The sequence below is a fragment of the Platalea leucorodia genome (assembly GCF_965183815.1).
Source record: "Platalea leucorodia genome assembly, chromosome: 5".
NCBI lineage: Eukaryota > Metazoa > Chordata > Aves > Pelecaniformes > Threskiornithidae > Platalea > Platalea leucorodia.
The window spans coordinates 8,115,078-8,141,686 of NC_138827.1; the positions used below are offsets into that span (position 1 = coordinate 8,115,078).

The window sequence follows — 26,609 nt, forward strand, 5'->3', positions numbered from 1 at the left end:
GTTTTTGCTTATTTATGTTATATATAGATAGTATGAAATTCAAATAAGAGTAGGGATTCCCGTTCATTCAATGCATAAATTCTGTATTAACTATCATTTCTGCTATTTTGTTTACATGCTAGAGAAACATACTTTAGAATTATTTTGCTTTTTCAGAGAATTGTCTTTTGTAGCTTTTCATCCAGAAAGACTAGTTAAGTAAGAGCTATACTGCTGCTATAAATACAGTACTATCAGTCCAGATAAGCAAGTCCTAAAGGGTGGAAATAATTAGAATATTTTAGAAACCTCTCTGTAGCTATAAAACTGATTTCTTGTAAGTCATAAAATAAGACAGAGAACATTAGAACATGACATGAGCAGAATAAGATTACAAAAAATTTTTTTCACCTTATTCGAGATTGAGATTTAAAGTCCTGCAAATGGAGAAATTGGTAAACATAAAATGCCTTTAAAATTTTTATTAGTTCAACAAAACCTCATCTCAGTACTGTCACTGGCCAAGAACACAGTAAAAGCACTGTTTTAAAAAGTTTTTCTCCTCTACCTTTATACATAAATATATTAATATCTATGTATTCAAAGATCTTATTTAAAATAATATTCCTCAAATGCTTCTGTGAAGAGGTTTTAGTTCATTCCTTATACTTAAACAGTGCCCCTATCTGCTGTGTAGTAAACTATCCCTTGTTGAGAGATGAAGCTGTTGAATGAAATACAACTGATAAGACTGGTTTGTAGTTAACTTTAAGTCTGAGCAGATGTTTTTATCCTTCTAAAATATTTTGAAAGCAACTCTGAAAGGGTCAATTTTCCATTTCTTTAAGTTGAACTCTGAGATACAACATCCATAAGAACCTCACAATGATTTTCTTAAAAGATTTATTTCATTTATGCTTGAAAGCAATATTTTAATACTAGCAATGCTATTGTATAGAAGTTACCATTCTTTTTACCTCTCATAACTTTAATATACACGTTTAAATGTTCTCAATGACACACTGACAATTGCAACTGAAATTGAGATGATAAGAAAAACCCCAAAATCCAAACCAAACCAAAATTCTTCAACCCACTAAGAACAAACATCTATTCCACATTATTTTAACTTTGTGGTCTGCAAGACCAAAAGCAGATACTTAGGTTTACATACTGTTTAGTGCTAAATAAATCTTAGAGGAATATTTCCAGGGCAACTTTTTTTTTTTTTTTCTTTGAGTGGCTGATTGGTTGGTACTGAAATTTGCCTGTCAGTTGGTGCCTGTATCTCTCTACCGCACTTCTCATAACTTTATGTTCCAGGAGGGAGGAAGCGTATACAAAATGAGAAAGAGAGGTAGAAATAGTGATTTTTTTACTACAATTTATCTTGGTGACTCAAAGACAACTGATACAAAACACCTAAGTACACAACTTTTGCTATCAAATATGTTGCCAGTAATGTCATCCAATGAAATGAAGACAACATATTTTTTGAACATTACAATCCTCTAATCATCACGGAGAACTGATGACTCCTCTGGTGTTCAAACACATCCTGCAGACAACAGTTTCTCAGAACCTGCTCTAGCCTCTTTTCTGATGTTTTACTGAGCAGATTCTCTGCTTTCTTTAAAGCCTATGTTTGAGCAGCTACCACAAGAGAACAAATGTCCAGCTCTGCAGCTCAGCAGAACATATAATTAATAGTTACCTAGAAACTGTTGTAACATGTAGTTGTGGCCTAGAAACCGAGATAAAAAAACACTCAGCACAGTAATCTGTGAAAATATACACAAAATTCTGTTTATACCATTCTTGCATATATTTTAATCCAAACATTTGCATTGCCAAAGCAAAAGATACAATAAAGTGGCAGTATTCTTATTTGAATAGCATTGCATAGCTACAAAGTGGAGTACATGTTTTAGTAGTTTCACACTGTTTAGGCTTCTTTTTGTTCACATATAACACCTGTTTGACCAGCTAACACTTCTTTGTGCAGGGTTTATGTAAAACACAGCTCAGGTTAAAGTTGCAGGTTGAGATTTTGGGGAATCATAAACTTATAGACTCTTAGAGGTTGGAAGGCACCTCTGGAGATCACCTAGCCAATCCGCCTGCACAAGGTTGCCCAGGACTGTCTCCTGTCAAGTCTTTAAAATCTCCAAGGATGGAGTGTCAACAATCTCTGGGCAACCTCTTGGGTGATCCATCACCCTTACAGCAAAAAAAGTTTTTTCTTATTTTTCTTGTATTTCACTTTGTGCCCATTATGAGGATGATGGGAAGAACATCTTTATCTTCTAAAAAATTAGGACATTTGATACAGAAACCACAGAGACAGAAAAACGGAACATCACAACACTTTAGTGTTTCTTTTCACAACTTTTTACAGCTTTTAGATTTTTACATACTTGAAATCATATAACCCATTACGATGACTTCCATTGAAAGACTCAATTAAATGGTCCAAAGAATTGTGATGCTTGTTGCCAGAGATCCCTCCTGTTTTTATATATGTATTTACAAAGAGCTAATGTGTGTAATATTTTTCAGATAGATTGATAAGAATGTGATTAAAACACAAGTGTACCTGTTATAACAAGTTTTATTTATCTGTAATGTACCAATCACGAGTGCAAATAAATGTTAATTTAAGTAAGTATTAACAGACAGGCCTTCACCAGCTAGCAGATTTAGCAATCTAATTCAGTAGTGCCAATTCTTGATTTAGGTTTTGCTCTGCATGGAGTGGAAAACTTAACTTGTGATGTCAATTTTATTATTACAAAGAATTTGTCATTCAGCATGTAAACAGACAACTTAGCAGAGCCAGAATCTCTTTTTTGTATTAAGACATGAAAGTGGACTATGAAGGAAACTATTCGACCAAACCTGTGACTGATCTAATGCAGCATTAAAATTGAAAAATATACAAACTGAGATTACAAATGATAGAGATTGACAACAGAAAGAATACATTAATGACAGTTCACAGCATAAGGAATCAAAACAAATTACATTTCCATGATTAACCACTAGCATTTAATACAATAATGAAGAGAAATGCTAGCAAACTGATTCACATTATTTTACTGCAAACTGTTAACTGTATCTGAGTTTCAAAATAAAATTAAATTCTTTCTTTGTAACAGTGGCAGGCTATTTCATACAAATGAATTAAAATGTTTTCCCTCATCAGATCTGTGCCTGATTCTATGAAATCACTGCACTTGGAAGGGAGAAATCCCCAAAGAAACAACCTCACAAAAAATTTTAGGCAATATTCCTTCCAGCATTTAATAATCAGTGGATTCAGTCTTAGAGACATTAATCTTATTTTCTGTTCACTATAATCATATTCTAGGACCTAAATCAGATCTTAAAAGTGATTAATTAAAACTAACCCTGTAATTTCTATCTACAGGATGCCTAATCAGACACAACCTTTATGGGATTTTTCATTTTTACACTGAAGTGTGGTCATTTAATTTTGCAGTGCGAAGACACTCTTTAAGACCAGATAATTTTTTTTTTCTTCTGTATTTCATTGCTTCCTAACAGACAGTTCTAATGCTCTAGAGACTTTTTATGCATATTAAGACTGTAATTTTTTCTCCTAGACTGAGGTATCACTACTCTGTACAGCATAGTTCTATGACTAATATCTCAATGTTTTGTAACTGCTAATTCTTTTATTAATAAAGATGTAATCAGCAACTATACACACATTTGTGCTATAAAGCACAAATTAAATATATTAGAATTATTATATGTATTTACAGTGTTTATATTAAAATATTATTAAACCAAAATATTATTAAATCTAACAAAACAGAAGAATTGCACATATGGGACAAAGGTTACAACTGAATAATGTAATAACACTTCACAGAGTCCAGCATGTTCAAGATCTCCTGTTGACGAAGCTCAAAATCCATTAAGGAAGAACAATACCAGAGAAGCTGGCAATATGAAGTGGAACTGAAATGCATTTCCTTTTAGATGCTTTTTCTGACTCATCAACAGTGGCAGGTCATGGCTCTCAGAAAATAAAGGACATTGAGAATTCAAAGGATAGCCTATCAGTGATGATACTTTCTAAAATGTGCTCCTTCTATCATTGTCTGAAAGATCTTTATACTAATTTAATACTGGTGCTCTAGCTGCAGAGGAAGAGTCTGATATTTCAGTAGAAAACTGCATTAAAAACCCACTTTGCTGTAGATAAGGTATATAGTTATTTGGCTCAACAGCTAAGCTTTTCTGGAATTCCATTAATATTGCCATAAAGAAGTATCTACTCTAGCTAAAGAGAATGCTGACGCATCTATTATTTGAGAAAAAGTTCCAAGGAAATAATTCACAGATATACATATGAACAGAATCTTTTCGCCATAATGTCCAGATATCAAAGAATATTCTTGAATCCGCTATAGTCCATTGCTTCATGCGATGTGTTGAGAATTATGAAATTGCCAAATGCAAAAAAAACCCTCTAAAAATAAACATAGTCTTGCAACCTATCGTACAGCTATACTGAAAAAAGGTTAGCATCAATGCAGTGCATCATACTGGTGTTTACAAATTGTTGACAAATGGTGTTGGCAAATTTCCTTGAGCAAATCTCCCTGAACAAATCACACAGCTATACTTAACCATCTTCAAATAAAATATAATTGGACAGGAAGACCAAAAATTATTGAGCTGAAAATTCAATTGCAAATGTGTTCTGTATTTGCCCCCCTCTTCTTTAAAAAACAAAATGAAGTAGAACATGAAGGACAACTTCTTTAAAATGACTTAACAAAAAGCCACCTATGGGCCCCTCAACTGGAAGGACTTGAAATCACTTCAATCTTTATAGCTCTTAGCCAAATTCTACAAAATAGGTTCTTAGGCAGAAAAGGTAAGTCTCTTGAGATGTTTGTCCCTACAAACATCATTTTGGCATTTATGATAACATAATCAAGTTGCCTCATCAAATTGATTTTTGCTTTTTTCAAATCCAGGAAAAACTGAAAAAATATGAATGCCACAAAATACATCTTGGCATTCTTCCATTTCTCTATTACATTTTCTGATAAATACAGCTTTCTTGAAACCTGAAACTCTGCACAAGACCATGCAAATAGTACAGCTAAGTATGTACGCTTCTACTGAAACATTAATTCTGCAAATTGATCCATCCACGGATTCACAGGCATGGATGCCCTATCCCTGTGCAGAGGCTTGTGGACAGCAAATTTAATATGATGGCTTATTATGAATGTGTGTTCAATCTATACATAATTTGTACAGGTGTAGTACTGAAAACCCATCATACTGAAAAATTCTTAGTGAAAGAAATAAGGTAACACCACTTTCAAAAGCAAATTTTCATCAATATTATTTCTTAAATAGTTCTAAATATCTTTTACAAACACTGTAAAGAATGATGTTTACAGCAAAATGGAAAGATTTTAACAGATGATAGCCCTTGTATGATTGTATATCAAAGGGTTTGTTTTGAGATTCTTAACAGATGTCTGTGTTAAACTATTTCTGGACATATTCAACATTAACATTAATGAAATCAGAACATGCATCAGCAGATTGCAAAATTCAGCTAGAAAGAGTTCAACAGCTTGACTTTTTAATTTGGTTAGTGAGTACCCTAAGAGTGCTCCACCCTCATCCCCCAAAATAAATTTAAAAACAAAAATACAAACCCCACACAACCAAAAGCAAAACAAAACTGAAAGATGCCAAATAAAAGAAAATCGAGAACACCTAATGTCTGAAGGGTACATATGGATGCAGATTTTCAGGTCACTTAGATATTTTTGAAAGCTTTACACAGTGGTTTTTGTTCAAAGTCACCATTTAAATAAACAAAATTACTATATATGTCATATAATCCTTTAAATTCCTTTAAAAACAAAAGCACTTATAATTTGAACAGGAGCCTTCTATTAAAAAAAAAACCAACAAACTGTTTTAAAGATTTTGGAGATGGCTGACGTTATATTTTAAATTAAATTTTGATGAAAAAAGCTTAGTATTTTCTTGACTACTTGACAGATACTTACACAAAAAAGGGCATCAGCTGAATAAGAGTCTCTTTTTTGGGATTGGCTGTGAATTCTGGTACAGTTTGAATAATTTTGTTCATTACGTTCCTTAGGTAATTTTGTAGCTGCTTGCGTCGCTCTTCCACAAATTTTGCATCCTAAAAATAGAAAGGAAAAAATATAAATGGCACAAAGAATATGTTTTTTGATTCTATAATGTAACTATACAGTTCTAATAAGCATAAAATGTGATCTTTTGATGATCTATGTTTATTATGTCTATTAAAATATGTTGGCAATATGTAAAAAACCCTTGACTCTGTCCTTCTTAGAGATAAAAGGAAATTCATGTAACCTAATAAAAACCCGTTTCACAAAAACATCCACTGACAGGATGCTGAATTCTCTCTCCTTGGCAGAATGTTTCTTCTATAGACCAGAATTCTTTTCCTAATAGTAGATCTCTAGAAAATACTACGATCTTAGAAAGGCAGCGCGTAACAGCAGCACAGAGGCAGTGGAATAACAATTTATACGATTCTTTTGGAGATCCAGAATTACCAGTCTTCGCAGGAGGAAATACCGACATTCCCACAATTTCTTCACAATTCATACTTTTCAGATGTTGGGTACACAAACTTCAGAATGGATTAATATTTCTCCAGCTTTTTTATCATTATATTAATAAATTATTATTTTGAGATGGAGTTTCACATAGTAGATTGTTTTTTTAAAGACTATATCACACCTCTCATAAAAATGTTTTACTGAAGTTCCTATAGTATTTTAGATCTCAGGATTTTATACTATATTGGCCCCAATAAATAAAATAATTCTATAAACTCCACATTCTGCTGAGGGACTTACAAATTTGAAGTCTAACAACCAGCACAATGCCATGCACCCTGTAACCTACATTTAGCTTAAACATTTTCCTGTGAGGGAATGCAATTACAGTGAACTATAATATAAAGTCTACACATTTCACATAAGACTATAACAGGTTTACAATGAGATCAGGTGCTGGCTGGTTTGTGCTCCAGCCAGTGTGCCATATCTCAGAAATGCAGGCATTCTGATCACCTGGTTTAAATGTCAGAGTATGTTCGTTAGGCATGAAGCCCAAACTATTATTAGACAATTACAGCTCTCAAAGGAAAACTATTATCTATAAATGTGTCTATCCAATCAGTATTATTTACCTGTGTAGGAAAAGCCAGTGAAACAAATTCTTGTTTCGTACAAAAAAGATGACAACCCTCCCACAAAACACCATAAATACATTTGACAACACTGAATAAATTCATTGTATTAAAAAGGTTCAAGCCATGCATGCATCTGAAGATTATTCCTTCCTTAGGTAAAACGGACTAACTCATCAGCAAAGCAGGGATGCTCCTTCGAATTCAGGAGGGCTGCTGTAGAGTTCCTAGAGCCTTTACTGGCATTTTTTTCTGTTCTTATCTCTCATTAGGAGAAGTTACCAGCAATATTTTTAGGAGACATAAGAAAATGAGAATAGATTCTGAATGACATTTCTCAAAGTAGTAATTTAAATTAATAGAATTAAAAAAAAAAAAAACACAACAACCAAAAACGCAACCAATGCTAAGTAATGTACATTTGCAAATATTGGCAGTTAATCCTGAATACTAAAAATAGCCTCATTTTGTATAATTTAAGGACATATTTTCTGCTTGTCTTTTATTTGCACACAATTACTTAATAACACGTAATTGTACTTGCTGTAACATTTATAATTGCTGAAGACATTCATACTTCATACAAGGCTTCAAAAACTTAGGCAGTGCTTTTGTTGTTTAATTAAATTCACAAAATTCCAAAATATATATAGATTCATTTTTTTTGTTTTCTAAATATGAACTTACACAGATGTCCAGCCCTGTTTCATGTTCCAGTTTTATATTAATACATGTAATAATCCAGATCAGTGTGAAAATAAAAAAACCTACATATTGTATGGTTTCCTATTTCTTTTTTACCAGTCACATTGTTTTTCAGCAACATACACACACTACACACACAAATTGTGTAGCAAGTGATCCTAGTGTTAACTGATTTACTGATAAATGAAGAAATGAAGTCTGAAAACTCTTGGAAACTGATACTTTATTAAAAAACAAATCTGCATTGCTGACAGTTCATGCAATCCACTCTGCAGAGTCACTCACCCAGTACTCCACAACTGAGTACAGTTACTACTCAAACAGAACAGAGCAACAGCTTGCTCCGTGCCCCGCTGCACTGAAGAAGTCTGGACAAATGTGTGGAACAGAAGTCTATACAAGCTGTTGGGAAACGTTAAAGCAAAAATTTTAATATGTGGCAACACATAATATTAGAATAAAATGGAATGCTAATAATAAATAAAAGTGGAGTGCAATACTAATTAACTGATTGACTAACATAAATTTTATTATTTTTCCTCTTGTCACTAAGATTTTTGTTCCTACTGGTTTCTTTGAGTAGCTCAAGGAACAATCGTGTCTTCCCATCTCGTCACTCAAAGGATTTAAAGTATCACATCATCACACTGGTAGGGACGCTAATTTGCTACCACCAGCCGTGCGAGGCAGAAGACAAAGTGTGGCACGCAGGAGATCTCAGAGAAGAAAAAGGTTGTGGAAGAGCTTTGGTTCTGAAAGCTTTAACCACATGAGTAGCGGTGATGTTTGGCACGTGAGACCATTTCAGTTATGGCGTAATCCTCTCCCCCGGTCGTACTTGACTGGGTATAATGGAGGAAGGAGGAGCATTGCTTTGCTCTACAAGCCTGCTCCCAGCGCAGACACAGCCCCATCTCGGAGCCATTCCACAGAACCGCCCTCATCCCCACTGCGCTTCCTTGATTGTACTTTCATCACTTCTGTCAATTATGTTTTCAAGCCCCCAAGAAAATCTCCATTTTTCAAGTACCACATCCATTAGCACTTTTTCAGTTCTTAAGCTTTTTGGGTCACAAATCCTCAACAACAGTATTTTCAGTGAAATCATTTAAATGATGTTAGAATTTGCTCTTCAGTAGAAGCTGCACTCTTTTAGTCTCTTCTGTACTGCTCACGTATTTAAATAAATACATTTTCTTTCACAGGCAGGACCACTTTGTTATAAACACAGGAGCAAAATGCTGAATGTAGGTACTTTCTATCCCTTATGTTATTGCAAAGAATCTCATTAACTACAGATAATAATGGCCCAAAGCAGTTTTCTAATTAAGACTGTCAGAACATGCTTGGGTAATGAATTTTTGCTGTTTACAGCTGATCAAATTAGTGCTTACAATACAGCTATTTTTCTGCAATTTTTTCAAGCGAAATACAGAAAATATCAGAAATTAAACTCAGCCTGAAAGCAGTTAAGAATGCTCTTTTAGCCTGATATAAAATTGATTTCTAAAACAAACACTGAGTGATCTACCATGAAATTCTGAACCATGTACTAAGTCCTTACCAGTAGTAATGTAAACCAAGGTCAAAATGACTCAGCTGTAGGTCTATGCTTTATCACTAAACACGCATTTTGCAACAGCAGGTCAGCTACCAAGCGCGATTATTTTACCATGCAGTTATTACTGCCAAGTTGTTGCAGTAATAAAGAGTTTTTGTCAGAAAATAGTAAATAGAATAATTGGTAATAGAAAACCACAATTGATTCAAAGCCTGGCCAATTTTTTCAGTCTCAAATTATAAAAAGGTAACTGTTAGCCTCTTTTCATTGGACCCAATTATCTACAACTGAAATCTAGTTAGTATTTTATATTCCAACTCCTAAAGGATATTTTTATTTACAAGCAAAAAGTAAAGGGAAAGATTTTGATTTGGATTTGTATCAGTGAAAAAACCCATACTTTTAGTACATATCTTTGGTGGTTTTATGAGATCGTATCGGTCAATACAAATCTACACTTGTATATCTATTCACACAGGGAACAGCAAAGATCTTCCCCTAAGATTCAATATGCAGATTTATGTATGCTTGATATGAATATAATGTGGGGACAAAGTAATTTTGTTAGAATTACAACTACATATACTTTTGCAAAAAACCTTACGTTTTCACAGTATTAAAGGTTAGATTATATAGTTTCATTTTTAGGAAAATAAATGCATGTATGGGAAAATAAAGTAATAAGAGTAAATAAATGCACACTTTCAAGATCTCACTGAAGAGAGATCCTGCTAACGTGGTTGAAAAAGGAGATCTGCTCTCAAAAATATGGAAGTATATTATTACAAAGATCAAAGGTATTTTCTAAAATTCAGGTAAGAAAAATGTGTAGAAGAAATGGAATGGGTAAGATGAACAAATAGCAGGTCTTGTCTCTAACAAGGAAAAAGAACTTTGTCTTGAATCGAGCCAGTCATTTGACCAGTTGGGATCCAAATCACAATGAAGAACTTTATTTGCCTCATAAATGCCTCTCTTTATTTGCAGGAATGCTTTATGAATTTTACCTGCTTTTATTACATATGTTGCTTTTTTAAAAAAAAAACATCACTAGCAGGAGCTCTGGACAAAAAACAGTAAGTTCTTTCAAATCTGGCTATAAAAATAAATTTGAATAATTGTGGCACTGATTTTTTTTTCCAGAAGCACACACCAAAAATGGCACTAAAACCAGCATTATACATATTTGGTTCCTATACTTTCAAGAGCTTTAACTGTTTATAGGACACAAATTATATATAATCTGAAATAATTACAGAAAAAGCAGACTCTTCCATATGAAGTTTTTCTCCATTCTTATCTAGAACGTACTAGATCCTTCCATGACCAGTTCAGGAGCACATGTTTCAAGCATTTTCCTGAGTCAGGCCCTAGATGCTGTTTCTACAAATCTTTCCATGAAGGTATTTGAACAATTGGCTACAATCTTACTAACTTTAAAAACAAAAGGCAATGCTAACTGGCCCTTTCAGTTCTTCTAACTGGGTCCAGTGGTAGACTGAATGATCCCACCAAACTTGAAGAAATTTGACTCTTAACTATTACTTGTAAAATATCTATTATATTCATGATAAGCCTAATCGCTGATCCCATGGCACTATGGGGGGCAAAAGGGTATTCAAAGAAGGCACGAGCTCTGATTTCAAGATTTGAGATTTCTTGTCAATTCAAAAGATAAACTGTTTGGAGCCATATATCCTCAGTGTGAGGGATGATTTATGGACACCTACAACTGCTCTTTGTAATGATGCTGCAATTACCTTACTGTACTTGAAAAGCAGCTCCAACCTGACCAAAGAGAAAGCCTCACATATTCAGCATCACCTGATTAACAATCCATGAAAGCATTCTGTGCTAGAAAAGGAACTAGTACATGCAGGGATACATTGCTTATAACCAAAATCCATTGCCCTTCTTAACTGATTATGGATCTCTCTCTCCCTGTTAAAAGAAAGGGTACTATATAGAGAGGGACTCAGTTACATAAAAAATATGGACAGATTCCGATATACATCTGTAGGGCATGTTGGCCACATTTACCACCAATTTATGCAGAGTAAACTTATATTGTACACAAACTGTTAATTGAGACTTAACATACCAGCATTCACCTTCAATTTGTAGGCCTGTTTTCTGAAAAATAAAGCTACTACTGTTTCTGCATGAAATACCGTCTAAGTTATTTCCTAACTTATAGTTCGAGAGCAAATACTTTTGAGTAAGAGTCGACAAAATTTTAGTCAACAAGCAAAACTGCTTCAGACTGCAGAAGCATCAAAACACATCTGTGAAAATATTTTTAATCTGAAATTAATGTCTCCCAAAATATTTTATGAAATTCTTTTTGACTGAGAATTTGCCAAGTTTCTGCCTACAGCAAATTGCTAGTATCAATTACAAATCTCTAAAAATGAGAATACATAATGGAAATCTTAAAGACTCTCAACAGACGTTAGAAGACGATGTTAAGCTATAAAACTAAAAAGCAGTCTGATGTACCATGTTTTATGTTACGCTGTTTTGCAGTTTTTCATTACAAGCCAAGTTCATTCCAGCTTGCAGTTTAAATTGTTTCACACAATTGCTGGTCTTTCATATACACTGTTAGTATGTAATAGATGGCAAAGCACTGATACTCTTCATTATTAATGGAACAGCTCACTTAAGATATTTCAAATATTTTCCATGAGCTGTTGGAAATGGTATGATTGCTATGGTTACCTGCCACGATTTAGGGACAGGCAAAATACTTTTATATTCTGGGTTTGGTGCTGTTGCAATCAACATAAAATGCACTGCTTCTGATGTTCTACCCATTATTTATCATTTAACTAACCTCCTACTGTTAGTGCTGGAAGAAAAAAAAAAAAACCAAACCAAAACCAAACAACAAAACAGCTCAGGGCTCAATCCAATGCAATGAAAATAAAAGGAAATACGGCTTTAGGACTTTAATGAGAGCTGTATCAGCCTTTGATACCACACAATGCATCCCATCCTAAATAAAGCTGACAATAGTGCTATTCAAAGATGAACTTGCAAATGCAGAAATAAACTCAGATTATTCTAGTGTAGTCTAATATTTTTCACCATCTTGGTCAACCAGTCTCAGCAAAATTATCATACCAGTTCTTGTCTATTTACAAGACACCAAATTGTTCACCTCAAAATGAAGCTGGAAATCAGAAGCTGAAATTACACATTCAATCACTGAGTCATTCTCACTGTTTTGTGATTGAAAAATATTTAGATAGTAAGTGTTAATTTTTACAGGCTAATTGCCACCTTTGCAAAGGTCACAATAAAACACGACTTGAATACACCTGTCCTTCAGTAACTACTGCACCGTGAAACAGTTTTATGGAGGTACAGTTTCCAATACTAAATATACCAAATACTACCATATTATACAAAAATAATCTCAAAATTATTGAAACGACATGAGCTTGAAATTTCCATCCTACTTGTATTGCCAGTTTCTGTATGGCAGAATCAGGTTAGCGTTATACAACAATGCAAAGGTATACCATACATGAAATTGCCATTTTTCCCATCACACTGTGAGACTTTTTGTACATTTATTGTCCAGTGGAACAAACAGGAATTTAAGACTATGAGATACAACGAAGAAATCAAGGAACTGTCAGTTTTGAAAAGAAATCTATCTTTCTTTAAACAGAGACTCACTACATAATTGTAGTTACTACTCTGTGTTTCTCTACTGAAATAGTTAATGCATTTCCATCTCCAACTACAGGTTCATTTCGGTGATACCAGAAAGTAAGTAATGCTTTTAGATAAAGTAATTTGAAAAAGGCATTGCTGCAAAACCATCCAGCAACACACATGCTAAGGGTGAGCTACGGTCCTGTCAATGCCTTCAAAATTTATGCACAAATTTATGTAGACAATTGCAACATTTTCATTAGCATTTCCAGTTTTTTGAGACTTGCGGCATCTCCTGCAGTCCTATGCAGAGCTGCTCAGCACAGCCTACCTGGTCAGTAAGGAAACGGGTGCTCGGCAGCTGTGTCAGCCTTCTCAGGTCACCAGAAGACCTGCAAGCTCAATCTATGCAAATACGTTTTTTATTCAAATGCTATTTTTTTAAAAAGGTTTATCTTTTATTTTGAGTAAGAGGGCAGTTTATATATCACAGCATTATAGCTACTAAGGTTTATAGTCATACTAAGGTTTTATCCATGCTTTCTTAGAATACAATGTTGCTGCATGGCATCCTCTAAGCAAGTCCAGAGCACAAGCACGTTAACACATATGTAAAAGCATGTAGTCCCCAGGCCCTAAAAAAACAACAGACAATCTTATTTTAATAAATTCTTTCCCGTGTAATAAATCTCAAACTATGTCTTGTACCTCTCTAAATTGGCTCAGGCATTTGCAGGATCCTGGAACCAAGTATGTTTCTTAAGATACCTGGCATTTTCAAGCTAGCAATATCATCCATCCAAAAGGCTAAACTTTCTCAAAGACCTCTTTGAGAAAAAGTGTTAAAAATGAATAAGTGTATCAACAGCAAAAAAGAAAGCTTGAGAATAAAACTAAAACTGATCTCTTTTTAGTGTTGTGTTTAATGCCAGTGTTAGAAAAAGAACTCAATTGGTTATGTCATGCTAACAAAATCCAGTGTCATCCAAATATTTTGTTAAAGACATAAATGCCAACCATGTGTCAATTTGTCAAGTGTTCAGGAATCAACTGTTCATTAAAAAGCATCAATAGAAAACTGCAGCCTACAGCAAGACCCCTAGGGCTTATCTTTTGCTCAGCTATTGAACAGGGAAATTCTATTTCTGTTTTCTCCTCAGACCAAGTGTTATTAGTCTACTCTTTATTTTTATTCAGGAGATTTTGGAAACTAGCAAAACAGTTCATGAAACTGAGATCCATTTTTTCACTAGCCTATATTACAGTAATAATTATCAATAATATTAGTTAAAATGTGTCTCGCTTCAGTGCTTCCCCCCAACACTGCAGTATTCTTTCTTAATTTCTTTCTTTTATCAGGTTTGAAAATGCCCTGAAGATTAATAAACACAGACTCTAAATTTAAAACAACAACAAAAAAACCAACCCCAAAACCCTTTAGAGACATTGTACATACAGTGCTTACAGTGTACAAGCTTATATATACAAGCTTACAGTGATGCCTTCCCTTAAAAATAAAATAAAAAACCCACAGCAAAGAGCCAAACCCGCGAACAGGTTAACAAAAACCTACAATTTCTCTTCTACTCTCTGAGCAATGAAAGAAACTGCTTTCAAAATTCCCCACAAAGTTCAGTAGCGATTGTTTCTCTACCACATTTCAGCAAATATTTTCCCTTCCCAGTAAAAACCTTCAAGCAGAACTTATGCCATTTGTCTCGTGTTGGATGGTTCCAGCAAGTCAGGCGAGGGGATACTAAGAGAATATGGGTGGGTGCAGACCGCCACAGAACTGCCGAAGGAGGATGGCTACAGGGGGCCACAGAGCGGCCAGGTACCGCTCTCCTGGCCCAGCCCTCCCCTGCCAGGTCTGGCTGAGAGCGCAGCCGTCTTGCTCAGCCCGCCGATAACCAGCAACGTCGAAGACATCTAAAGGAGAGCTGAAAGAAGGCTGCTAGCTTCTGGCTACTGTCTACACCTGTGGGCTAACACTATCCAAATACATTTATTTGAAATGTTTTAACTCTAGCAAGTAAAAGTATGATTTTGAAAAAAAATAAAATCATTTGTACAAACTGTACAGCAGTTTCCCACCCCAACTGCCAAACAGCAGCAGGACACAGGATGGTCTTTGAACTTTACTCCCACTCAAAAGACTAGATGCTCCTTTAAAAGAAATTTTATTTAGGTACACTCTGATAGGACGATTCTATTTTCTAAAATAAAAACTGAATGAATGAGGAATATTGATATCAAGTGCCCATTATTTATAGTGCCTTCATGTAAAGATATTTTACATGGTACAATGAGGAAAACCAGATTTTTCATGCAGGAGGCATCTCCAGCATTTCACATGATCTGAAGTATTCAATATTTACTTTTCTCCACTTTTCAGAAAATGAACATTGAATATGTTTAGTACTGTCAATTGCCCAAAAAGCTGTAGAGCAATTAAGATAGAATGTGCCGATATGTATAAAGCAATACATTTCAGGGGAAAAAATAAAGTAAAATCAAATCAATCATATTGATAGGTACAGAAAGACAGAAAAATGTGGGTAAAATTTCAGATTCAGAGAAAGGAGGTTTTAGTTTTATTTCTGTAATGAGGTGTCCCTGCTAAGGTCTCTCTAAAAGGAAATTTATTAATTCAGGTAACTTGGTAATTTAGCATCACCATCACAATAAGAAATTTAGAAAATTATTTTTATATTTTCATTTTATACCAGGAGGCTACTAGAATATCTAAATAATGCATGAGTTGTTATAAAACTGCAATATTTTTATCTAGCAGTTGTCCAAGCAGCACATAAATTACATTACTTTCTTTTTCCCCCCCATAATGTCATGATGTAAAGCAACATCATCTGAACTGTTTCTGTGGGCTCTACTTTCAATAATTTATTGGAATAAATTGCTTCTCTTACCTATAGGATTACAAGACAGGAAAAAATAAGAACACCTCTTGACAGGCAAAATTTTGTTTTGTAGACCCTAAATATTCTGTGTTTCTACTTCCTAAACTTCAACAACAACTAATAGCAAATTTTTGTAACTTGAAAAAGACTCAATTCACTATTTTTATGCAATGTTACACTTGAGCACCAAATGAACACGCTAATTCAGCGAGACATTCTGAAAGACTAAGAAATAAGAGTTGGCAAACTGCTTATGTTTTAAATTAAACCACCGAAAATGAAACATACTGCTCTGCACTGTGCTAACTTTAACCTTTAATCCAGACATTTCATACCACAGAACTTGAAGATGAAGTGTTTGCTATAAAATGTTTGTAACAGAAAAGCCACCCATTGCCTACTGACTTATTTCTCTTCTCTTTGATAGTGATATAACAAAAAAATGGAAATTAAAAAGAACTGAATGCTCTTTTCTAAGTGCTGTATACATAAAACATCAACTGCAGTCTTCTCCAGTAGAAAACCCAGAGGATCTGAATTCAAAACCTGAAATACTCTGTAGTCCCTCTTAGTGTGCAGGTGACAGTGACAGAAGTGTGATGTGACTAGAAATCTTAATAATTATGCCAAGTGTGAAATTATTTTTATGTCTATCTGTATGGTACTTCAATTAAGTTACCTTTTTGAAATCTAGATTGTATTAATTTAATCTCAATGGCTATTTAAAGCTCATACTTCTTTGAGAATTAAATTTCCAGTTATGAAGTAACATGGTGAACTTGGAGGACAAAGTTTCTTGTATGGCTATAGAATGACATAAAAACCAGTGTTACAGAATTTATGCATATGGCTATACATGTAAGATTAATTTGAGTTCCTTTCCCAATTTGAACACAATACAAATGGATCCCTTTCTTTTCTTTTTAACCACACTGAAGTGCTTTGCTGAATCAGGACACACAAGCATGTCTGTCAAATTTGTATTAGCTACAGTTTTTTCTAAAACCCACAAGGCAAAATAGTATATGAAAATAACTCAATATACTAGTTAAGTCCACTAAGAGGGTTGAAAATTAAAATCTACTCACTTTGAAAAGCAAAAATAATATAGAATTAAGCATCTATATTACATCATCCAAAAATCAAATTAAGTAAGCATTAAATAAAGCAATCCTTAACTTCAAATTTTTATATATAACTTCAGGATTTATATTTCCAAAGCTTTTCTCTTTTAATAAATGTATTCCATTTCTGAAACATCAGAGAGTCATAATTTTCTACTAATTCTACTTGAAGACATCGGATATCAAAGCTTAGTACCAAGAAATATTATTTAGCCCACTGCCCTGAAGGCATTAGCTAGAAGTTTTGCTTTCTTCTCTGCTTTTTATGTCACAGCTCCCTATGACAGTACGACTTTGACAAACTAATCTGATGGAGGATAGTTTCTATGAGCTCTAAACCCCATAAAGCGCAAAAGCACATATATCTGGACTTCTGATTTTAATGCAAGTCAAACACATACTTAAATTTTAGGATGTCCTGAAGTGCTTTGCTGAATCAGGACACAAAAACACCCAAGCCTAGAATGAAATTAACTTCCATCCCTAAGATTCTTTCTGAATCATCCTCTTTCAAGCATTCCATATTTCTTTTATGATTTTCTATGTACTAGTTAAACAGGAATGGGTACACTTCCTATTTTAAAATACGGATTTCAAACACTGCCAGTACATTAACTATTACAATCACATTTGCTATCATGGCAATAAAATGTACATTGGCCATATGCATTCAACTTGTGAATTAATTCCTTTAAACCAAGAACATGATTTTCCATGTCAGTCTAGATTTACTCGTAGTGTTTTTATTAACATGATGGTCTAGGATAAAACAGCATCTCACAGTTTCACTGGATCACAATAGCAAAACACATACTGTGTTAATGTATGTATACAAACTATGTAATGTGCTGTGTGATGTAGTGAGCATAGGACAATAAACACTGAATTTTCAACTCTCATTCTGTGTTGTAAATGTGACTATGGCAAACACAGAGGTCTTGTCCTGAGGAGGCAGAAATAGCTCTATTGAATATGTTAATAACCTTAAAAGAAAATTATGTAGCATCATGCTTTCTGAAAAATACTAGCAAAACAAGTGGGTTTTTTTCCCCAAACAGCTATCTCATCAAATCATTCAACTCTCTTCTCAGCCCAACCCAATAGCAGCTACCCACCTCTTTCCCACAGAATAATACTTCCACAAAAGTTAACAAGAAAAGCTTAAACACCAGAACGGTAACTTAGATACTTGCAGATATACCAGCACTTCAAGCCACACAGACAGCAGAAAACAAGTGAAAAAGAGGAAGCAGATGATCCAGTACTGGAATCTGCATGGAAATGCATTGGTCTGGCGACCTCTGTCCCTAACCCAGAAAGGTTCCCTTCAGGGGAACCTCAAGGGCAGCGTATCACTCAGCCACAAACTGAAACATAACACAGGACAGCACTGCTTCCTTGACCTATGCATGATGAAAAGCCTTGCAGCTTTTTTCCTCACTTCTTTCTGCCAAATTCAGGGAGGGCTTCCCTAAAATACCTTATTCCTCTCATGCTCCTCCTCCTCTTATCCCTTTCCAAGGGGAATTCAGTACCTCCATCACCAGGTCTAAAAAGCAGCTTTAAAAGTTCTCTGTCTCTGAATAGACAGGTCCTGCTGGCCCAAAATGGCAGATCAGCTTTTTAGAGTAAGGAAATACATAACAGGGGTTACACGTCAATGGCATCGTGTGAAACACTTAAGAGCAAAAATATTAAAATTCAAACTCTAATTTGAACGGCTTCAAATTACTTCACATATATACATACACACACAGCCAGATAACTCTTTACTTGATAAACTTTTTAAAAACAATAAACTTTATAAGCGTAAGACACAAGCTATATTCTGTTTTCCTTTATTTGCAATAAAATCTTTACCTTCTATACCTTTTAATCCTAAAATAGTTATCCTGCAGACTGTCTTAAACTCTTCACTATCTTCAGCAACAGGCAAACAGACCAGACACTGATAAAAAAGTAGCTACGTTGGCAGGAAAACAAAAATAATGGAAGCCACATGCACTGTTAGCGCAAAGGCAGGATTTCCACTGACATAAATGGGAGAAAGATAAACTCCCTGGTGAACAGAACTTGCAGAATTACAAGATACATTCCAGAAGCCAACTTCATATGTATCCTAAATGCTGTCTTTGATGTTGTCATATGCATACACATGTGTATAAATGTATATACAAATAGGTATCTTTTAAGATACATACACATAATATTTACAAACTTTTAAAATAATTACATACACAAAATAATCGACAATTTAGCTTCGTCACTGACAGGTGAGAGGGACACATTTCCTTTATTGAACTACTATTTGGGCATGAGACAAGCTATGGCTAGAGAAACAGCTCACAGACTTCAGTTGCATGGGCTAAAAATCATGGAATCATAGAATGGTTTGGGTTGGAAGGACCTTAAAGATCATCTGGTTCCAACCCCCCTGCCATGGGCAGGGACATCTTCCACCAGACCAGGTTACTCAAAGCCCCATCCAACCTGGCCTTAAAAATGATGAATGATGTTGCTCTCAACATTTTCTCCTAGACAGAAAACTTATTTTAGATTTCTGTATTGTTCCTCCTATGCAGTTGAGGAGTCACGGCAAAGTCACTCTCTTCTAATCTCAGAAAAGTGCTGTGTATTCTTTCCATATGGGGTATCCGATGTTTTAAAGGAAAGCAAAGGCTATCATGCAGTCAAGTCAGCACTCAGTGGAAAGCTACCTTATTCAATTTCTACACACTTAGACAATCACTGAATTCACATCTGCAGTGGAAGCAAAGAACCATTTCTATTTTGATATGTCCTCTATTGGGACAATACCCTTGAAAAGGATACTTAATTAGATGTTTACTCAGTTACTAAAAATCCATTCTTTAAGTGTTATAATCTGCCCAATGCAGAAGTAGCAACTGAGATTTTAAAGACATTGCAATATTCAAAAAATTAGAATAATAGGTCCAGTAAATACTCACATATTATTACTTAACCGTTAGTCTGAAAGCAACATTTCAAGAAGTGAGACACCCACACAGCAGCAACAAAGGTTCAGAAGCTAAATGCAAGGGCTCATCTTAAATGAAAAAAATTAAGCTGTATTTCTATGCAAAAGTATACAGGGATCCATTTGCAATCAAGTATTATGATCATAGGAAGCTTCTCTTCATGAGCTTCACCTGAGACAGCACACTCTAGACCTAGACTGTGCTGGCTCACGGAACCACACCAGTCCTTTGGATGTTAGGAACCCGACAGGAAGGCAGGAGTCACAACGACTTAAACTGTGATAATGGAAGTAGGAATTCAAAAGATCCAAAATACCTGAAGGGTAGCTAAAAGGCAAAAAGCTATTTCATGCAAGAAAATCATAGTTTGAAATTACAAGCCTTGGTATACACACCTACATATAAAATACTTAGCAATCCACAAACCAGGCTGATACACGGGGAGTGTGTTTTAAAGTTACAAAACCAAACAGGTCAAGTGTTAAAAATACAGTTCAAATTTGTAAGTTTTCAATAAAATGATCTGCAGTTTAAAAAAAGAAGTAAAAAATATACAATGAGTATCTAACATTTATATATGCAGCAAAAGAGAACAAATACGTTTCTTGTTTTCACTCAAACAAAACATTGATAAACTGAAGGAAGAACACTTATTCTTGCAAGGACTGCTTATAAAGACTGTGACAACTATTTCCTACCAGCACTGAAAGATCATTAGTAGAAAATATACAGCATGGGGACTAGTATATATTAAACTTAATACATGGAGTCTTGCAAGCATTATTGTTATATTTTCCTTCAGTAATTAAATTATCTGTTCTGACTTGATTCAAAGCAACATTTATAAATTGACTTATTCCTTTCATTGCTTTACATTAGGTCTAACTTACTATACTCAAATGTTTAAACTGATACACTGAAAATAAGGTTACCAACCTGAAAGGCAAATACACACTCTTCTTTGTAACTGAAAAAAGGTAAGTTGTCCAAAGCAGTACTCCTTCCCCTTCTTTGTTCATTTTCTACTAATTGGTTTTCTGTGTATTAAATTTATGTTTTCTCAAGCATTAAAGCTATTTTATAATCCTACTTACATAATTTGTTGAAAGATCATGAACATGACCTGTTAAGATAAGTTGTCCCAACTGAGGGCAAACAAGTGATAGGCAAAAATACATTAAAAACATAATAATTAGAATGAATATAAATATTAGATTCTTAATCTATTGTTTTACAATTGTTAAATATTTTCAGATTTCACTGCTACTTGATGACAATATATATGCAATAATAAATACTTGATTTTTTCACTTTTAAAAATCCTGATTCAGCTGAAACTCTGCTTCCTTTTTGCATTTTCCCTGTGTCAAACTCTGCAACTTTGCATTTGAACCTGATCTCCCTGCAGTAAGCAGGAAAATTATGCATGAAAATTAATAGTTCTCCGTAGTTTTTTTCTACATTACTCTCTTCTAGCCAAGTTGCCTCCTCAGAGCTTCAATATTTTGCATAGCAAAACAGTGGATAGTCTTTTGGACTCTGCAGTAGTGGTTCTAGGTCATTCTGTAGAACATGGTGTCCTCTTGTGGTCTTGGAGGTTCCCTCAATCTGAGACACATAACTGAACACCAAATTTAGTGCTGGTATCAGGGAGGTATCAATTACAGCAAAACCCTCCTTCAGTGCCACTAACATTTAGAATAAGCATATCACCTTCATTAGCCTCACAGAACCAAACACAGTGTACTGAAGATATGCAATGAATAACATCATTCAAGTACCGACACGAAGGACATGAAAGCACAACACCATTTTCCAAAAGCTGTAAAATACTCATTTTTAGCCATTTCCACATGGAGGATTACGTTTTACCAACATGTTATTTGGGCACCTAATAACACTGAGGATTTGTAAACGATATGAAAACCATAGATTGATGTAAACTGAATAGAGATACTTTTGTTAGCAGAATTTAGCTACTGAAACTGCTCTTCAGGCACCGATTTAAGATTGTATTGATTAATCTAGAAATGGAAGGACAGCTGCAATTCTGTTAAAAACACTATAACTAATATCAGAGGGAAAAAAGTTTCTATTGAAATCTAACAGCATATCTAAAAGTTTCTACCTAACAGCATACCAAACATACTTTCGTAGCCACTAAAGTTAAAAAAACAGTATTGGAAAAAGTAATATTGACAATATCTCTTCTAATGCTTATTACCAAACACTTACTTATGCAACATCCTGCACAAATCATAGAATCATAGAATCGTTAAGGTTGGAAAAGGCCCTTAAGATCATCGAGTCCAACCATTAACCCAGCACTGCCAAGTCCACCACTAAACCATGTCCTCAAGCACCACGTCTGCCCTTCTTTTAAATACCTTCAGGGACGGACACTCAACCACCTCCCTGGGCAGCCTGTGCCAGTGCCTGACTGCCCTTTCGGTGAAGAAGTTCTTCCTAATATCCAACCTAAACCTCCCCTGGCGCAGCTTGTGGCCGTTTCCTCTTGTCCTATCACTTGCTACTTGGGAGAAAAGACTGACCCCCACCTTGCTACAACCTCCTTTCAGGGAGTTGTAGAGAGCAAGAAGGTCTCCCCTCAGCCTCCTCTTCTCCAGACTAAACAACCCCAGTTCCCTCAGCCGCTCCTCATAAGACTTGTGCTCCAGACCCTTCACCACCTTCGTTGCCCTTCTTTGGATGTGCTCCAGCACCTCCATGTCCTCCCTCATCCTAAACTGAAAGTTCTACAGAATTCCCAGACAGACATTCCCACATGAATCAATTAATTTTACATTGAGTTTTTAAACCTTCCAATTACTTCAACTTTCTCTGTCATGGAAAGAAGGGCCTTCTCAAGGCCAATAACCCATCTCAGTCAGTCACACAGGGGCTACTATTTCTGCTGGATCTATAGGATAGTTGTTCCTGAAGTATGATCCACCGTACTGCACAAAACCATGCAATATCCCTAAATGCAATACAAACTATGACGTGGTACAGAAAACAGCACCACTAAAAGGACAAAAATTGGCCTACACAATGTGCTGTGGAAATAAGCTTTTGTGTGATAAACTGAGGTAAGCTCTTGCAAAGCTGATGTGAAAGTGCCACTTTGCGACTTGCAAGCTATTTACAGCAGGTAGCCAGAAGTATAGCCACTAATCAATTCCAATTATACAACTGGCTTATGGCTCATCATAGGAGTCTTTCAGGAATGCAATGGATGGCACCCATTTCTTACTGTAAAGAAAAGATAGTTTTTCTGAGATCTGATATGACAGAAAGTGATTGTTTGTTTATGCATGATTAAGGCAGAATTTTGGCCCAAAGCTAAACCACTGAAAGAATAAGCGATGTAAATTTTTTAATGAGTTGCTCAACTGATAATTTTGAATGCATCAGTTGTGCAACTGAAGTTGTAATTCAATTACTATTTAAAGTAATTAAGGATGAAAGACTACCAAAAAACGCTTAAAAGAAGGCTTTCATAATTTACTGAAGTGGCTGATACTCCACCACTTCAAAAAAGGAGAATTACTTATGTAACAAAGAAGAAAATACATTGTTTCTGCTACAAAACTATCCACTAAAAATGAAATTAAAAAAATGCATGATCTTCTAACATATGAAAAAAAGCAGAAAAGCTCTCATAAGTACTTTCATTTACTAGGTAAGTAGGCAATGAACAATTGCATTAACTCTGGACTTTATGCCAAGCACACAGACCTACAGATTTTATTGATAAATTCCACAGATATTTATATCACCACCACTTATTCCAGATTATGTGCATTACTACTCATTTCCTATCACATGTGCCAAGCTTACCTACTCATTTTTACGGAACATTTGGGAAATCATTTGAAGTCAGATCAGAGTTACTATCTTTAAACATTCACAATCCACATTCACTGACATCTGAATGCCATTAAGGAATTTATAATTTTTTTTTCTATTTGTTTTTGAAATTTTCTATTACTCCATACGAATTAGCAATGATGATTTTTTCTGTCATAGACGAAGTTGCAACAGATATAATTACAATGAGTCTGGTATGATAGACGTATTAATGTGGTTGTAGGCCAAATAAAATGTCATGAAATCTTTGAGTATTTTAGTTACTATATCAGCTTTCTTTTGATGACTACACTGATCACTATGGTTGGTGCTTCTTAGATATTTGAAACAAGAACTCAGTGATACTAAGGCAAAAAAAAAAAAAAGGAGAAAAACCCATCTAAAAGCTAACAAATTTGATTAGCATTAGGAATGCTGACTTAAGCACCCAGTGGTTTGGTATAGAGATTTTTAGTCATAAGCATGATTTAAATCTGAAATATTTTATTTATGACAGTGAAATAAATTTTTCAGATCATTCCTACACTGTAAAGAAAAATTACTTTGATTACTTCTCAATCCTCACTGAATTTGTGACGCAATGTGTATTTAAGCTCTTGAAGATTTTAAAGTTCTGGTGATTAAGGATTAAACTACATGATACTACATATTTACTACATACATACTACAATATTTGCTGTATTTGTTGCAAAATCCCTATATAATGGGAAAACGCAGAAATTCCCATTTTAAAATGGGAGAGCTAACACACACACAGATTATGGGAATTAAGCACCCAAATGCCTTTAAAAAAGCTGGTTCAACGAACTTACAATTGGTGAACAGCACAGGAAATTTAAGGAATTTAGACTGATACTTTTTAAAATTTACAGAAATATTTAATGAATTACTGACCAGTGTTAACTGCTGGTATTTATTGAAAAGAATGGAGTAGAGATTACATTTTACATATACAGCTGTCCAGTACAGTTTTTAGGGTTTTGTGTGTTTGTCCACTGTGTATGTTATCAATATTTCATTTAATAAAAACAGTTTTCTTTTCAGTGAGTGGAAAAATCAATGCATTAACTACATTATCAGTGAATCTGCAGCTGATGAGGCAAAGTCTGTATAAAAATAGCAGGTACTGTCTAGCAGGTGTAAAAAAATATTTATGATAGTCACCTCTTTTTGTGTGTGTGTGGATAGGAAAGGTTTTTTTCCCCAACTCTTACCGATACTATAAGTTCTTTTAAGTACCTTGTTTCCAATGGCCTTTTTTGGTGGGAAGTTAAAAGTCCTCACTTGCTGGTATTTATTCTGTAATTTATGATGCAAGCTTCTGAACTCTGCATATCTTCGATAAACGTTCCATTCATCATCCTTTATCCTAATATAAACCTGCAAAATACAGACATGGAAGGAAATAATTTAAAGACAAACCATTGAGCTAATATATCTCCTTTACTCTTTAAAGCTTCATGGCTTAACACCTTCACATTCATGATGCAATGGTACCAGAACTTCCAGGATCACTTACGCATAGATACATCTCTGACGGTACAATTTGCTGTTCTACAGGTCATCTTATTCTCTCCTTTCTTCCCTCTCCTTCTGTTTTTCTTTTTATTATATTAATCAAGACAAACATGGCTTTCTCATTTTAACATGACTCTGGGGCAACCATGGTAGCACTTTTTGTTACCATGGTTTCCAGCATATTCTACTAGTCAGTGACCAAAGGAAAAAATAATTTAATAGCACTATAAAATTTATTTCTACGAACTCAACACAGTTTTTCAACTTTGTAAATTAGCTTTGAATTGCAAAACATAATGTTATCCAAAGTATGAAACTTAATTTACTTTCTAAAAAAAATTACATTGAAAACTAAACTAGAAATTTTATTGTTTGGAAAATAAACACAGTTCATTCTTTCTGCTTGTATAGAGCATTAAGTATAATTTAACACAGCTGTAGTTTTTGTGATTCTGTTTTTGTTTGCCACTCAATTATTGAATGAGCATATTACCAATTACATACTAAATATTCACATTATCTAGGAGAATTTCATGCAGAAGTGAAATGTACTTACAGAAAGCTGAGATTTCATTCCTTACTAGAGAATAACCTTTCCTCTACAGAAACGAACCCAGGGTTTAAAAGCATGCTGAAATAGCACAAGTCAGAAACCATAAACCAAGCATCAAAACTCAAGATCCAGAATGACCTTTTCCTTAGCTGCTTCTGCAGAATCTGTAGCTCACTCATTCTCAGGTGTGTGTTAATAATCTCAGTATTTTGCATCACAAATTAAGCTGGAATAGTACTGATGACACTGCATTGCCTAGCTTCTCCAACAAAAACCAGTAATTTAGTAAGTCGTAAGGCAAGTATCAGGAGAATGCTTATGTAAAAAAGCAACACCAACAACCATCACATGAAGAGCGGGCAGTAACAACTGTATTTTTGTGAATAGTAGGAAAAAATGAAATTTGGATTTTGATGTGGCTGATTCCAACTGTGAATTGTAGCTTTTCCTGATGACTG

The 26,609-nt window shown here is 34.6% G+C and overlaps 1 protein-coding gene across 2 annotated transcripts in view; it reads right to left on the reverse strand.

Moving 5' to 3' along the window:
* LOC309591075 (sorting nexin-29-like) overlaps positions 1–26,609 on the reverse strand; it is a 131,791-nt gene that overhangs the window by 24,221 nt on the left and 80,961 nt on the right. For both annotated transcript variants that reach the window (XM_082312826.1, XM_082312827.1), the window contains exons 19-20: positions 25,320–25,460; positions 6,054–6,193 (exon numbers count right to left, since the gene is read on the reverse strand). In XM_082312826.1, coding sequence (XP_082168952.1) covers positions 6,054–6,193; positions 25,320–25,460 — 281 coding nt within the window. The remainder of the gene's footprint in view (positions 1–6,053; positions 6,194–25,319; positions 25,461–26,609) is intronic.